The 15,794-nt window shown below is 46.7% G+C and overlaps 1 protein-coding gene across 2 annotated transcripts in view; it reads right to left on the bottom strand.

The window, feature by feature from the left end:
* Positions 1-1,252: 1,252 nt before the first annotated feature.
* LOC141085496 (ferritin, lower subunit) overlaps positions 1,253-15,794 on the bottom strand; it is a 48,750-nt gene continuing 34,208 nt past the window's right edge. Inside the window, exons 1-4 of one of the 2 annotated variants that reach the window (XM_073570907.1) lie at positions 7,196-7,335; positions 6,063-6,209; positions 2,211-2,336; positions 1,253-1,543 (exon numbers count right to left, since the gene is read on the bottom strand). In XM_073570907.1, coding sequence (XP_073427008.1) covers positions 1,397-1,543; positions 2,211-2,336; positions 6,063-6,209; positions 7,196-7,297 — 522 coding nt within the window. In that variant the 5' untranslated portion in view covers positions 7,298-7,335 and the 3' untranslated portion in view covers positions 1,253-1,396. Of the gene's footprint in view, positions 1,544-2,210; positions 2,337-6,062; positions 6,210-7,195; positions 7,336-15,794 lie in introns of those variants that run through there. The other variant, XM_073570908.1, reaches the window with a different exon arrangement.

Below are 15,794 nucleotides of genomic sequence, written 5' to 3'. Positions count from 1 at the left end.
CCCCACAAAACGATTCCCCTTTCCAGATATTGAGAGAGCCAAAATTTGAGCTCGATCAAACGACGTTAACCCGTGCCGCTCGTCGCTCAAAGTTTGAAAAAATCCAAATTGAGGTATTTTAAGATTTAGGTATTTTGCATAGTCTGTTAGACTATAAAGAATGTGACAACAACATTGCAGAAATAGCCCTGACCAAATTTTCGAACCATTTGTAGTATTTGAATGCAGAGTTGGTGGGATTATCGTTTTTTGATCCCACCATTACAGACAATGAAAAGTTGTTAATGGCTAATAAATTGCTCAGTAGCACAGATGAACCATCAGAGCACGCTAACCTACATGAGTTGATAATTTTACATAGTTATCTAATCTATTCTAGAGCTTTTGTTAAAGTAGTTTTTGAAACGTCAGAATATAATGCTCGGCATTTGCTTACAACTTGCAGGACATATTGCTTTTGTTCTTCATCTTTTGTCAGAAGGTCGTTAAAGTCGGTTACTTCCTACCTCTTTTAATTTTTCTTTCCTAACTTTTGGATTTACAACCCTAGCGTGCTCTGATGGTTCATCTGTGCTACTGAGCAATTTATTAGCCATTAACAACTTTTCATTGTCTGTAATGGTGGGATCAAAAAACGATAATCCCACCAACTCTGCATTCAAATACCACAAATGGTTCGAAAATTTGGTCAGGGCTATTTCTGCAATGTTGTTGTCACATTCTTTATAGTCTAACAGACTATGCAAAATACCTAAATCTTAAAATACCTCAATTTGGATTTTTTCAAACTTTGAGCGACGAGCGGCAGGGGTTAACGTCGTTTGATCGAGATCAAATTTTGGCTCTCTCAATATCTGGAAAGGGGAATCGTTTTGTGGGGTCCAGACGGACAAAATTCCGACATCGATTTTTTGCGGTCACCCTAGTGCTTACTGATGCGACAGGATGGGAGGCACATGGGGATTTATATCATTATCCACCCTGCTTTACATTAGTGCTTACAAGACCTTTTAAAAAGTAAACACTGCACATGCTCGACCACCGCTGCTGGACTGTAGCCTTGAAAATTAGCATTATTAATTAAAATTGTTCAAGAGGTTTGTTTTTTAAATAAAGCAGCAAGATGAAAAGTTGCCCATTAAAAAAAATTTGATCCAATAGCAATGTTGAGATTAACCTTTGAAACTTTCTGCGAGAAGCGGCAGGTGCTGGCAACATCAGTGGTGAGAAATTAAAAAATGGCCAAAACGGATTTAGTAACAAATATTTTATTGACAATGCGACGCTGGTAGAAATAGGTGGTTCTTTTTTCCCCTAATAAATTTCATGTTTCCTTTTTTATGGCCTACAAAAGACATTCTGGAGCAACGAGAGGTGGGTTATTACAGAAGAGGATTCAGCTTAGCGAGTGCTTGTTGAACAGGTACTCTGCCATGCCGGGGTGGTTGCTCCACAGCTTCTTCAGGCTGGTTATATGATCCCCGAGCTTTTTTATGGTCTCTGTACTTTCGGACAGAAATGGAGACTCCAAGTAGTCAGTCATCTGCAGAAAAGAAGAAAATGTTGAACACTAAAGGGGTCATCTAATGAAAACAGCATTCTGATGCATTGTAGCCACAAGCAAAACAAACTTCAAAAATTCACTTTTTTTGCTCAACTCCCTACACAGATCCTGAAGATGCGACCCATGTCTGTGGGACATATCCAGAGGAAATGCCATACATTTCTCAACTGTGAATACCGCTAATGATACACAGAGGCTTCCTTGCTTTTTCCAAGCCAATCACAAGACAAGAGTCATTTTCCCCATACTCTCGAACATAATTACTTTTCCTACAAGACTAGATCTTTTTATCGTGAAGTCACACAAAGAGCTGGCTTCAGGTAGCGGAATCCCTGGTGTTTGTATGGTACAAGTCCAGTGGGCGGTCCTAATAGTGATTGGCAGCCATCTCTGCATGAGAAGCCATAAAGTGAAGACTGACCCATCAGTAGGACCACCCACTGGGGAGCCATCAGGAGGACCAACAGGAATTTCAAGTTAATAAAATTGACGTTTCACTGAAGCTTCACACAAAAGTGTCAGTCATTCTGATCCGCTCTTCCTGTCTAATGATCAGATCACATTTTTCGACAGGCCAGGTTTCCTTTAAGTTCAAGTGTATACAGAATCCACGCGATAGTGGGAAGCTTTAATGACAGATTCTTACATGAGGGTCATTTTTATCCCCTGCGACACGATGTAGATCCAGCAGAGCTTGGTTCACAGTCTTCTCCAGCTTCAGCGCAGTCTGCAGAGCTTCCAAACCATTCGTCCAGTCATCCTTTTCTGGTTTCTAATAGAAGAGATGAAAGATCAATGTTGTGTGCAGCCACTAAGGCTGAGTGCAGACGGAGTTTTGAGCCCTGCGGATTTTTCCGTGCAGAATGGAAGAAAACCGCATTTTTCCTGCGGATTTCTTCCATTTTTCACGCGGTTTTCATGCGTTTTTTGTGCGGTTTTCCATTGCGGTTTTCCCCCTGCGGATTTGGTGACAGGGGAGATAGAAAACCGCACAAAAGAAGTAACATGCTGCGGATTTTGTACCGCAGGAAAACCGTGCGGAAAAATCTGCAGCGTCTGCACAGCGGTTTTTTTTTCCATTCATTTTAAAGGTACTGCACATCACAATGCGGATATGCAACGTTTCTGCGCGGTAAAATCCGCTGCGGAAACGCTGCAAATCTGCATCGTGTGCACATGGCCTTAATGGTGTAGTGTGGGCGATGGTGAAAAAAAAAAAAAAAAAGTTGCATTGGCAATTGTTAAGATCTGGGGCCATGTACTTGGCACGGACGTCTGGCTGGGAGTTCTGGATATCCAGGAGAGTTCCAGGATGCCATGTGCAGGGGCGGACATATCATTGGTGCAACCTGTTGTAGGGGAGTGGGTCCAGGAAAATGGACCAATCGTATCTCTGGGCTGGAACTAGGAGGGCTGTCACCTGTGTTACCGGGGGGCATGATTGCAGACCAGGATCGACCTTTAACCAAGCAGAAAGGGGGTGGGTCGACTTTAAGACGGGTGGTGCAGGAGAACAACAGAGGCTGGGAGGGGAGAGCGACGAGCGATAGGTGGGAGGAGCCTAGCAGACTTACTTCCGGGAACGCGAGTCAGCACTTCGGAGAGACGAGACAGGACCCGACCTGACCGAGTAGAAGGCCCTGACTGCGCACCCGGAGCAGAAGTCTCTCCCCGAGCCGCTGCAAGACGCGGGAGGTGCATCGTCAGGTGCGGCACCTCCCAGGCACCAGATGGCTTTTCACCGCAGGCAGTTCAACCACCGCCAGCAACCGCCACATCGAGCCCCTCTGCAACCTCCGCTCTGCCTCACACCGCAGCTGCGGCCTCCACATCGAGCCCCGCGGCCGCCTCCGCTCTGCCTCACACCATGGCTTTTGCCCCGTACTGTTTATTCTGTGTAGGATTTTGTATTAGTGTTTTACTTCCCTGCGTAGAAAACTCTGTCAGATTTGATCTATATAAATATACAGGGGTGGGACTACCGCGGTCGCAGGGGACGCAGCTGCGACGGGGCCCGGAGTGTTTAGGGGCCCGATCGCGGAGCTGCAGCCGCTCATTGGCTGTGCAGCTCCTTGCTTTGAGTGGCTGCCAGGCTGCATTTGGCTTGATGCGATGGCTGCACACAGGACCTGTGATGAGGTCACAGGAGGGGAGGAGTCGGGGTCACAATCAGGAGCCTCGTGTATGCAGGAATCTGCCGTGCTGGCTGTCATGGTGCACTGCTGGATGAGGGTAAGTTTCTGTGTGGGTTCAGGAGGGGTTCACAGGGTGGATGTAGAAGAGCCGCGTGTGTGCGAGGTGCACGGAGTGGAGCTGCGTGTGTACGAGGTGAGCGGAGAGGAGCTTCGTGTGTACGAGGCGAGCGGAGAGGAGCCGCGTGGGTACGAGGTGAGCGGAGAGGAGCCGCGTGGGTACGAGGTGAGCGGAGAGGAGCCGCGTGGGTACGAGGTGAGCGGAGAGGAGCCGCGTGGGTACGAGGTGAGCGGAGAGGAGCCGCGTGGGTACGAGGTGAGCGGAGAGGAGCCGCGTGGGTACGAGGTGAGCGGAGAGGAGCCGCGTGGGTACGAGGTGAGCGGAGAGGAGCCGCGTGGGTACGAGGTGAGCGGAGAGGAGACACGTGTGTGCGAGGTGTACGGAGCGGAGCCGCATGTGTACGAGGTGAGCGGAGCCGTGTGTGTACGAGGTGAGCGGAGAAGTGTCTGTACGAGGTGTACGGAGTGGAGCCGTGTGTGTACGAGGTGTACGGAGTGGAGCCGCCTGTGTACGAGATGAGCGGAGCTGTGTGTGTACAAGGTGTATGGAGAGGAGATGTGGGTGTATTTTGGCATTGGGGGGCCCTCATTTGAAAGTTCGCACCGGGGCCCATAACTTTGTAGTTACGCCACTGTAAATATATATATGGAACCTTGGATCCAGGCGCAAAACTATGATGATCTACCTAGAATGATATCCCTATCCATGTAATATATAAACATAGTTATTATCACTGTTAAACATAGGACATTAAACAAATGTTCCACTATTTTGCATTGACTCATTTCTTAATAACAGCACTCATTGTCCATCCTCCCCTCTTTCCCCCTTCCCCATTAACCCTAACTTAGTTGTGTTAAGACTGTTAGTCTTAGCTTTATAAAACTATAGAATATGATAATAAGGATATTGTATATTTTTCCATTTATCCTCTCACATAAGTCCCCCTGCGAGGGGACCCTTGTGCTCTGATATCAATGTCTTTCATGTTAAAAGATATTCATGTTTTCAATAAAATCGTTGAAACATATATATATATATATATATATATATATATTTGAGTTTAACCATTGCTCTGCCTCCTGCCCGTCACTGCAGCCCACGTACCTGCTAGTTACCACACTGTGCAGCAGGGCCTAAAAGCGAGGGGCCAGTTTCCACCTCTATATCAGAACAGTGCATTATGATGAGTTGTTGGACTGCAAAGGGCCCATATATTGTTCTTGCACATGGGCCTCTTCTGTCTGTGTCCGCCAGTGGCCATGTGCTAGAGCAAGAAGCCGACCTGACAAATTGGGATAAGAAAACGTAAAATGGGGAAAAAAAATTTTTTTGTTGTAAGCCATGTAGATGAAGTCTCCAGATCTACTCTTAGGGCCCCGTCACACATAGTGATCTCACTAGCGAGATCGCTGCTGAGTCACAAGTTTTGTGACACAACAGCGATCTCACCAGCGAGATCGCTGTGTGTGACAGCGATCAGCGACCGGCCCCCCTGCCGGTATCGCTGATGGCTGTAGGAAACCGCTGGACATTTCTTTTGTCGCTGGTCTCCCGCTGGCCAGCATGCATCGCTGCGTGTGACAGGCGGGAGACCAGCGATCTGCTGGTAACTAACGTACACATCGGGTATCCAAGGGATGTGCGTCCCTTAGATACCCGATGTGTACGTTAGTTACCAGCGCGCTGATGCAGGGAGCTGGTAACTAACGTACACATCGGGTATCTAAGGGACGCACATCCCTTGGATACCCGATGTGTATGTTAGTTACCAGCTCCCTGCATCAGCGCGCTGGTAACTAACGAACACAGCGATGCCACGCGCTCGGCGTCGCTGTGCTGATCGCTGGTGAAGCTGTCTGTGTGACAGCTCACCAGCGATCACATAGCGACTCACCAGTGATCCTGACACGTTGATATCGTTGTCGGGATCGCTGGTAAGTCGCTATGTGTGACTCCAGATTTAAATGGTTACTACTGGCACTCTGAGATAGCGCAAGACCAGGTCATGGTTTACTAGTTAACAGAAGAATAGAAAAACATGACTCAGCTCTTAAAAAGATAGCTCCATCAGGGGCAGACACTACGCCCTTGCAAGAAGCGAGTTATGGGTCCTTGTCACAATCCTGCAGAGGTCATCATTTAAATGGCAAATGCGCAGAACACATTTCTGCAGTAGTTACATGTCCGGCATTAATCCCCCGCACAAATCAGCCAACATCGAATATAATGGCCGCCGTGTCACCTCGATGCTCTGGAGAAAGACGCGTCCTCCTCTCTGGTTCTGATACTTGATGAGCTTTTCTGCGTGTTCCTTCTCCTCCTCTGAACGCTCGTGGAAAAACTTGGAGAAATTGGCAAGTGCTACGTCATCGCGGTCAAAATAGGAGGCCTATTAGGAGAAAAGAACGAAGAGAGTGTTACGTGACCGTGGAGTGAATGTAAAGGTTACACACCATAGTAGTCAATGGGGACTGGATTACAGATCTGTAACTAGGCCGCATAAAAGAATAAAGACCAGCAGTCGGATCTAGATTGAGGCAGCCTGATAGTTATAGTTCTATAAAAGTGGATATTACCTCCAGCCTAAAAAAGTAGAAGAGCAATATTTGGTATTGTCTTGTAACAAAATAAAACATATTTATCCCACACAGTGAATGGAATTATACAATATATGTTTATATTATTCTATAAATATAATTAATAAATGACTAAGGTGACTGTCTCCCCAAAAATAAAGATTAGAAATCCATATTGACCCCAAAATAGTACTAATATACAGTAAGTTCCAGCTTGCATCGATCTTGCAAGATTGAAAGAGGAGCCCACTGAGTTGGTCAGTCTCAGACTGGCTCACCAGGGAACAGGAGAATCCCCTGGGGGGCTCCTGTGCAGGATTTCCCCTATATGAATAGTAGTTGGTACAATACACTTATTCCACTAACGTACAGACTGAAACAACATCTCAATCAACAAAACTACCCAGAAGCAGAGAAATGAGACAGAGGAATGTAATATTTGCATGAAGCTGAACCGTGGCCCCCAGAGTCAATGTTACTGGTGGGCTATTGGCACTCCAGTCCAACGCTGGAGATGATCATCCACATAAACCTGCAGTCAGCCCTGACTTGAAGGATACATTTTAGTACATAAAAGTTATTTTTTATTTTGTATCTACCCATAGAAGTAAATATCGTTCTGTAAAACGTCGCACTGGATCACAAAGTGGCTGCAGAACAGGGTTTCCTTATACGATCAAAGGACACAAACCGAACACAACAGTAAACTAGACGGCAAAGGAAAACGAGGGATTAGCAAGAACACATGGCCCTTTATTGGGACACGAAGTGAATTAGTCACGGGCAGGCGGGGGCTTACCATAGACAGGTAGATGTAGGAGCTGTGGTACTTCAGGTTCACAGTGCGGTTGAGGCCTGCCTCACAATCCTGGTGGAAGTTATGCCTGATCTGAGACTCCATGATTATCTGTACAATGCAGGCAGATGAATGAAGAGTTGAGGGGCCCCTCCCCCATTATATAGAGGCTGCAGGGGTAGGAAGTCCCTCCTAATACTCAGTGCCCCCTCCCATCCACAGAAGCACTGCTCTGATAGTAAGCACAGCACACATGTATGCTCCAGATCAGCTCCAGACCTGCTCAATATCCATTAGTGTCATACAAGTCAATTGTTTTCAAGTTTCTTTATATATAAATATTCATCCTTTTTTATATTTTTAATTATATATTTTAGTTGAAGGAAGGTGTCGTGTGTGTGAACACTGCGAAATTCCTGTTTTTTTCATGCATGCCTGCAGCCCATGATGTGCGAGTGATTACGTGGACCTGAAAACGGGGCGTTCAAACTTTGGAAAGACTTCTCATTAGGGGTCACGCTTGCGAGAAACTCGAACGAGTCTCGCGTCTCAATACCCGGCACTGCCGCCGACACTCGGACCGGAGCGCTCAGCTGCATAAATACATGCAGCTGCACACTCCGGTCCTGAATGCCGGCGGCAGTGCCGGGTATTGAGACGAGAGATTCGTTTGAGTTTTTCGCTAGTGTGACTCCGGCCTTACTTTTAACTCCCTCCTCTGCCCACCACTGCCTCCTCCAACCTCCCTCATCTCTGCTGAGAACTTTGCCACACACTTCAAAAATAAGATTGACCAAACACGGCAAGTCTTCATTGCTCAACCACCACAACCCCTTTGTATACCAGACCAATGCCCAAACCCCATAACCTCCCTATCCAACATCACTGAAGGGGAGCTTAATCGTCTCTTCTCCAAATTGCACCTCACAACCTGTGCACTCGACCCCATCCCATCCCACCTCCTCTCCAACCTCACCATCACACTTATCCCATCCATAACCCACCTCTTCAACCTATCACTAACGTCCGGTACCTTCCCTTCTGCTTTCAAACATGCCACAATCACGCCTAGCCTTAAAAAGCCAACCCTCGACCCAACCGCTATATCCAGCTATCACCCAATATCGTTGCTCCCATTCGCTTCCAAACTCCTGGAACAGCACGTCCACGCTGAACTTTCCTCCCACCTATCATCTATCTTGCTCTTTGACAATCCACAATCTGGTTTCCGCCCCCATCACTCCACTGAGACAGCCCTGACCAAAATTACGAACGACCTACTTAAAGCCAAATCAAATGGACAATACTCTATACGCCTGCTTCTAGACCTGTCCTCTGCGTTGACCACTGCCTCCTACTACAGATCCTCTCCTCCTTCGGCATCAAAGACCTCGCCCTATCCTGGATCTCCTCATACCTTTCCAACCGCACATTCAGCGTCTCCCACTTCGACACCACCTCCTCATCCCACCCTCTCTCTGTTGGAGTCCCCCAAGGCTCTGTTTTAGGACCCTACTCTTCTCAATCTATAGACTTGGTCTGGGGCAACTCATAAAGTCCCTCGGATTCCAGTACCATCTTTATGCTGATGACACTCAGATCTACCTCTCTGGCCCAGATGTCATCTCTCTGCTGTCCAGAATCCCAGAGTGTCTATCAGCCATATCCTCCTTCTTCTCCTCTTGCTTCCTCAAACTCAATGTGGACAAATCTGAACTCATCATCTTTCCTCCATCTCACAGATCTTCCTTACCCTACCTAGCTATAACAATTAACGACATCACACTTTCCCCAGTACCGGAAGTCCGCTGCCTCGGAGTAACCTTTGACTCTGCCCTGTCCTTCAAACCGCACATCCAAGCTCTTTCTACCTCCTGTCGTCTCCAGCTCAAAAATATTTCCTGAATCCATCCTTTCCTCAACCCTCAATCTACTAAAATGCTTGTGCACGCCCTCATCATCTCCCACCTCGACTACTGCAAAATTCTTTTCTGTGGCCCCCCTGCTAACACCCTCGCTCCTCTCCAGTCCATCCTTAACTCTGCTGCCCGACTAATTCATCTCTCTCCTCGCTACTCCTCTGCTTCTCCCCTCTGCAAATCTCTTCACTGGCTCCCATTTCCTCAGCGTATCCAGTTCAAATGACTAATACTGACCTACAAGGCCATTTATAATCTGTCTCCCCCATATGTCTCTGAACTAATCTCCCGATACCTTCCCTCACGTAATCTCCGGTCCTCCCAAGACCTCCTTCTCTCCTATACACTTATTCACACTTATTCGCTCCTCACCCATCCGCCTCCAAGACTTCTCCCGAACTGCCCCTATTCTCTGGAATTCTTTGCCCCAACAAGTCCGACTATCAACCACATTTGGATCCTTCAGACGGAACCTGAAAACCCACCTCTTCAAGAAAGCCTACAGCCTGCAATGACCCCGCTACCTCCTTCTCTCTCACCACTACCAGTGATATCACCTCAACCAACACCGGAACTGCTGCAACCCACCAACCTACTGTCTCCTTCCCCACCATCTTGTAGCATGAGAAGGTACTGTCACACTTAGCGATGCACCAGTGATCCCGACCAGCGATATGACGCTGTCAGGATCGCTGGTGCATCGCTAAGTGGTCGCTAGTGAGCTGCCACACAGGCAGATCTCACCAACGACATCGCTGGGGACGGGGGTCGCTACTTACCTGTCAGACGAGGCGATCCTGACGTCCTCCCGCCCGGCTCCATGCTCGTCGCTCGTCTCTCCACAGGAAGCGCCGCAGGAAGCTGATGACGAGAAACGGACCAGGACGTTCTCGCGCGATCAGCGATAACCGGCAGGGGAGCGGGTCGGAGGTAAGTATCACACACAGCGATATCGCTATAACGTCACATGTTATAGCGATATTGCTAGAGATATCACTTAGTGTGACAGGCCCTTAAGACTGAAAGGGCAGGGTCGCTCTCCCCTCTGTATCAGTCTGTCATTGTTAGTTTGTTTACTGTAAGTGATATCTGTAATTTGTATGTAACCCCTTCTCATGTACAGCACCATGGAATCAATGTTGCTATATAAATAAATAATAATAATAATAACAAAAAAGGGATTTTCCCATGAATGACATATGACAAGATCACTTGGGATCCCAGCATTGGGATCAGATATTTTTGATCTGTCGTTTGGAAAGGTGAAACATTTCTATCATGGGAAAACCTCCTTAGACTACGTTCACAAGTTCAGTATTTGGCCAGTATTTTACATCAGTATTTGTAAGGCCAGGTTCACATAGCGTTAACACAGCCCGTTCAACATATAGCGTTAAAGGGCTGTGTTAACGCTATAGCATAACGCGATATGAGTGGATATCAGTGGATAACGGCATGTCGCGAACGCATGCCGCTTTACGGCATACGTCGCGATGCGCCACATAATGGGGGTCTATGGCGGCGTTAACGGACTGCCATAACACAGTGTGACCCCAGAAGTGGTGACGTGTTTGTATTAGGCTGGGGTCACACCCGGGCACTGCCGCCGACAGTCGGACCGGAGCGGGCGGCAGCATGTATTTCTATTTCTCGCATGTGTTAACCTAACCTTATATTTTTCCTCTGATTGTTCCTCTCCTGCTTTTGGCTTACAAATACTGATGTAAAATACTGACCAAATACTGAACCTGGATAGAATTTTTTAAGCGGATCCGCTTCAAAATCCAATTCATACATCTCTGTATGAACATATCCTAAGGCCATAGGAAAAATGCTGTTTTTTTGTGTGCGGAAAATCTGCTACTATTAAGAGCTTATTCACACATCCCATTTTTCTATGTACGAGAAACGCGGACTGATTATTCTGATCAGACTTTGATCAGAGTTTGGTCCGAGTGTCATCCATGTTTCTAGTACGTGGAGAAATTAAAAAAAAAAGTTTCTTACCCTTCTCTGTTCTGGCGGTCCAGTGAAAATCGAGATTATCTGAGTGTGGTCCAATTTTTGTCACAGACCTATTGACTTGCATTGCCAATTTTTATCTGACCCTCGGATCAAAATCGGACATGCTTGCGATTTTCTCTCTGTCCGTGAATAATAATAGTTCAAGCAAAATGGATGTGATTTCATGGATACTCGTATAAATATTGCTTTTAAAGACGCTATTAAACTTTGCCTTTTTTCCCTCTAAGTAACTATGAGGAGCCTGAAAAATGCATAAAAAACCACAATTTTTTTTAAAGTTCAGAATCGTAGCATTTCTGCACTAAAAATCAACCAAAAGCTGCGTCAAATCTCCATCAAAAATGCATAAAAAATGGGAAGATATAAAAAAAAAACAGCTGCACCATCTGGCCAGTCCTAAATAAGACCTATTGCCTCATTCAGGCGTCCAATTTTTATGTGTGTTCATGAAAATATGTTTGTTTGTTTTTTTTCCAAAAGTGTGCTGGATATGATATTCTTCTATGTGTAGGATTATCCATTATCTCATATGCAAGAAAAAAATAAAAAAATCTACAAGCTTCTTCTATGGCTGAGTTTAATCAGCGATTTCAATCAGAGTTTTTCTTGTACATAAAGAAAAAAAAAGTTTCTCCACCTTCTCTTGTCTAACATTCTATGAAAATCGAACTGCACTCTGATGTCATCCAAGTGCTGTCTGATTTTTTTCATCAACCCATAGTCTTACATTGTGAATTTTGATCCATCACTCGGATCAACATTAAACATATGTCCACACCATTTTGTACCGAGCGTTCAGTCCACGGAATGTGTGACCCTATTCACTATCATAGGTATGAGTGCTATTCGTAAAAAAAACACAGATAGCACTCGTACTCCAAAAATGGACATGTGAATGAGGATTTAGGGTATGTGCACACGTTGCGGATTCTACTGCGGATTTTTCCGCACAAAATCAGCATCTCTTGGCAGAAAACGTTCGTTTTTGACATGGATTTCATGCGGTTTTTCAGTGCGGTTTTGCCTGCGGATTTGTATGCGTTTTTGTAAGCTAAATAAAGATATGTTATTTAACAAAAAAAAAAAGATTTGTGATGTCATTTCTGTCCAACCTCCTCTTTTACATTGGTCCAACCCACACTCCATTACACACACAGATAGACAGATGATAATAGAGATAGATAGATAGATTCATATATCTATCTATATCTATCCATAGATATATCCGTAGATATTTCCATAGATATATCTATAGATATTTCCATAGATATATCCATCGATATTTCCATAGATATATCCATAGATATATCCATATCCATGTTTATTAATGAACAATATATTTCATTAAAAAAAAATAAAAATGGTGTGGGCTCCCGCGCAATTTTCTTCACCAGAGGGGGAAAGCCAACCGGCCGGGGGGCCAATATTCGTAGCCTGGGAAGGGGGTAATACCCATGACCCCTTTCCAGGCTATGAATATCAGCCCGTAACTGTCTGCATAGCCTTTACTGGCTGTTAAAAAAAAAATGACGTGACTTGGTGTAAGAATACTGTACGATATGACGTAAGGTTCCCTGAGCATCACACTACAGATGAGACCCTGCCTGTCACACAGCTGCAAGCCCCCCCCCCCCCGGCTCACACACAAAACCAGTCTCACCTGAATCCCCAGTGTGAGCTCCTTCCTGCCTCACGGCGGGGGGTCTCTTTGTCTCTGAACCATGTGCTCAGCTACTCTCATAGAAAATAACGTAGATCTAATCATTCGGTCATAAAACGCGGCGCATTTATGATAGAAACATGAAAATTACATTTCTGCAAAATGCACGAAACCAGCGTTCTGGCCCATAATTTTCACAGTTCCAGCACCCACAGAAACCGAGAACTGGATTCCTCCTAAACGGCGTGGCATAACTACTGCATATTTGGACTTGAATTACACCCTCCGATAGCTTAAAAAGAATGATACCATGTGCGTGTTTATACGAGGTACCCTCTGCGAGATATAGTCATTATAAGTTTTGCAGTCAGAATTGTAACTCCTAGAGCAGGGGGAGGAACATCCCTAGACCGCCTCTTTCGTGATGTCACAAACCCAAAGCTATAAGGTATTCCCTCCCGAAAATTGGTCACTCGAGCTGGAGGTTTGATGCTAAAAGGACCCCAGATGCAATGCGACGTGTGGCCCCGCCTCCCCACATGGTTAGCCTAAAGACCATTAAGCAACTGTAAGTGTTGATCTCTATGTTAATCCCATTTATTTTATATTTCTATTGTACATACCTAATGTCTCAACTTTGTAACATCTTTTATCTGTGTAATCACTGCCCCCCTTTTGGGGAATAAATTATAACTTCATTAGTCTGTCTTCATGCTCTAAAAATGAACACGTGCCTTTAAGAAAATTGCTACTGAATTGGGTTGGCTTCGAACCCCTCTATTAAGTTTATAACTTAATCAGAGAAACTCTGGAGCTGGTGGTGGCAAAGTGTGGTCTGGGCCCTGGGTACTGCTGAGAGTGACCGAAGGGATTTTATAAGCTAATTGGGTGGCTGCGGCCAGAGCATTTTATAATTCCCTCACTGCAGCGTGCCGGGTGGCCAGACCTCATTGAAGCAGCCGGCCGGTAACCAGTTATGCCAGGTGTAGTTCCCTGACTGACCTGAGGGTAAGGGGGGCGCTGGAGAGCTGAAGTGGAACTGAAAAGTTTCGTGAAGTATTGTGGGCAATGGTGGGACAACCAAAATAACCCCCCTGCGATAAATTGTTAGGGCAAGACTAGCTTGCTGTTTTTTTTATCACATGGTGCCAGCGGTGGGATAACTAAGATAAGCCCCCCTGTGCCTGTGATAGCCGTGTGTCGGCAGTGCATCGCATCCCTCCCTCCGTGACACACCAGTGTCAGCGGTGGGACTGTGACATATTGGTGGCAGCGCGGTGGGATAATCATAGAGCATTAGTGATCTGGTTTGAGCAATCATTCCTCTCACTAAAAACCTGCACGACGGTAATGCATTTAGAGGAAAGCATTTACAGGCGAAGGCATGGTGAAAGAACTTTCGAAAAAATATGGTCCGCCTGGATGGCGGTGATATGATTGCTAAGACTCTCAAGTATACCCGGCATAAGGAGTATTGGGGGAGGGGGGCATGGCTTTGATTGTATTACTACAAGATATGTGAATTGTTACATGTATATTGATATCCACTGTTTATTGTTTAAAATCTTGTGAAACCTAAATAAAAATAACTGGTTTAAAAAAAAAAAACCTGCACGATTCCAGCGGAGATCCTGCGTCATAGGTTTTAGAGAACAGACTCAGTGTTTACTAGTCCTGAGACAACTGTGTGTACTTGCAAGTATCCCCTCCCTTCTCTTTGTTTTTCTATCCTTTTATTTGGCAACCGTGGCTGCAAAAGGAGAACGTTGGTACATCCAGCAGAAAAAGGGAACTCTTGCTGGAATATGCACGTACCGGGGCCTTGATGCCACGAACAAAAACAGAGACCAACTGATCGCGGCTCTGGTGCAGCTGGACAACGCCCAGAGCCCAGCGAGCGCAGAAGCCGGCCCAAGCCGAGATGGTGCTGCAGCCGAGGTCCAACCACCGTATGCTGGCCCCACATGCAACCAGGGCAGGTTGGACCCCTACCTGCAAGCGGCCCTGGACGAACTCTCTGCCGATGACTGTGATGGACGTCTGAAGCTGATCCAGCAAGCTAAGGAGAGAGCGGAGCAGAGAGCCGAGCGGGAGGCTGAGAGAGCCGAGCGTCAAGCCCAGCGACAGGCCCAGCAGCGGGAGACCAAGAGAGCCCATGATCTTGAGATGCTCCGGCAGGGGGGGAACACCCTCCATAGCCCGAATCAGTGAGCCCAACAGCGCTCAGAGTCCGAGACCCCGGCCAGAGCATTTTCCCGTGATGGAAAAGGACGGAGACTTGGACACGTTTCTGCGGGCCTTTGAGAAAGCCTGCAGACAGTACCATCTGCCTAGAGGACAATGGGCCAGGTACTTGACCCCAGGGCTAAAGGGCAAAGCTCTGCAGTTGTTTGCTTCTCTGCCTCCAGAAGAAGATGACAACTATGTGGCCATCAAGCAGGCCCTGATCGCCAAATACCGGCTGACACCTGAGGTATACCAAAAGAAGTTCCGGAACCTCCAATGTGGCCCACATGATAGTTATAGCGATGTGGTGCAAGGACACAGGACCCACTTTGACCAGTGGATCCATGCACTGTCAGTTGATTCCTTTGAGCTGCTATGGGACCTGATGATCAAAGACCAGTTCCTGCATTTTTGCCCAGCTGAGGTCCGGCAGTTCATCCTGGACCGAGAACCAACGAATGCAAACAAAGCCGCGCAGATTGCCGACAACTATGAGGCCAACCGGAAGCCAGAGACACTGAGGCCAGTCACCACCAGCTGGAGAAGAGATAAGCCTGCAACCAGCCCCAGTGCCCCTGCCAGCCGTCCTTCTGGAGGCCCTGTCCCTGTTGCCAACACCAGGTCTACTATTGACAGTCACCAGTGTTACAACTGCAGATGGACTGGTCAAATCAGTGCCACCGTCCAGAAAGGCAGAACAACCCCCCAGCCAAGGCCTCTGGGCCCAACGCCTCTGTTCTTTTGGTGGGAGGTGTGGTTGGGAGGATTACCG

This window comes from Dendrobates tinctorius, unplaced genomic scaffold (genome assembly GCF_039654945.1).
Source record: "Dendrobates tinctorius isolate UK_male_01 unplaced genomic scaffold, ASM3965494v1 ptg000028l, whole genome shotgun sequence".
NCBI lineage: Eukaryota > Metazoa > Chordata > Amphibia > Anura > Dendrobatidae > Dendrobates > Dendrobates tinctorius.
This window is presented reverse-complemented; position numbering and strand designations above follow the sequence as displayed.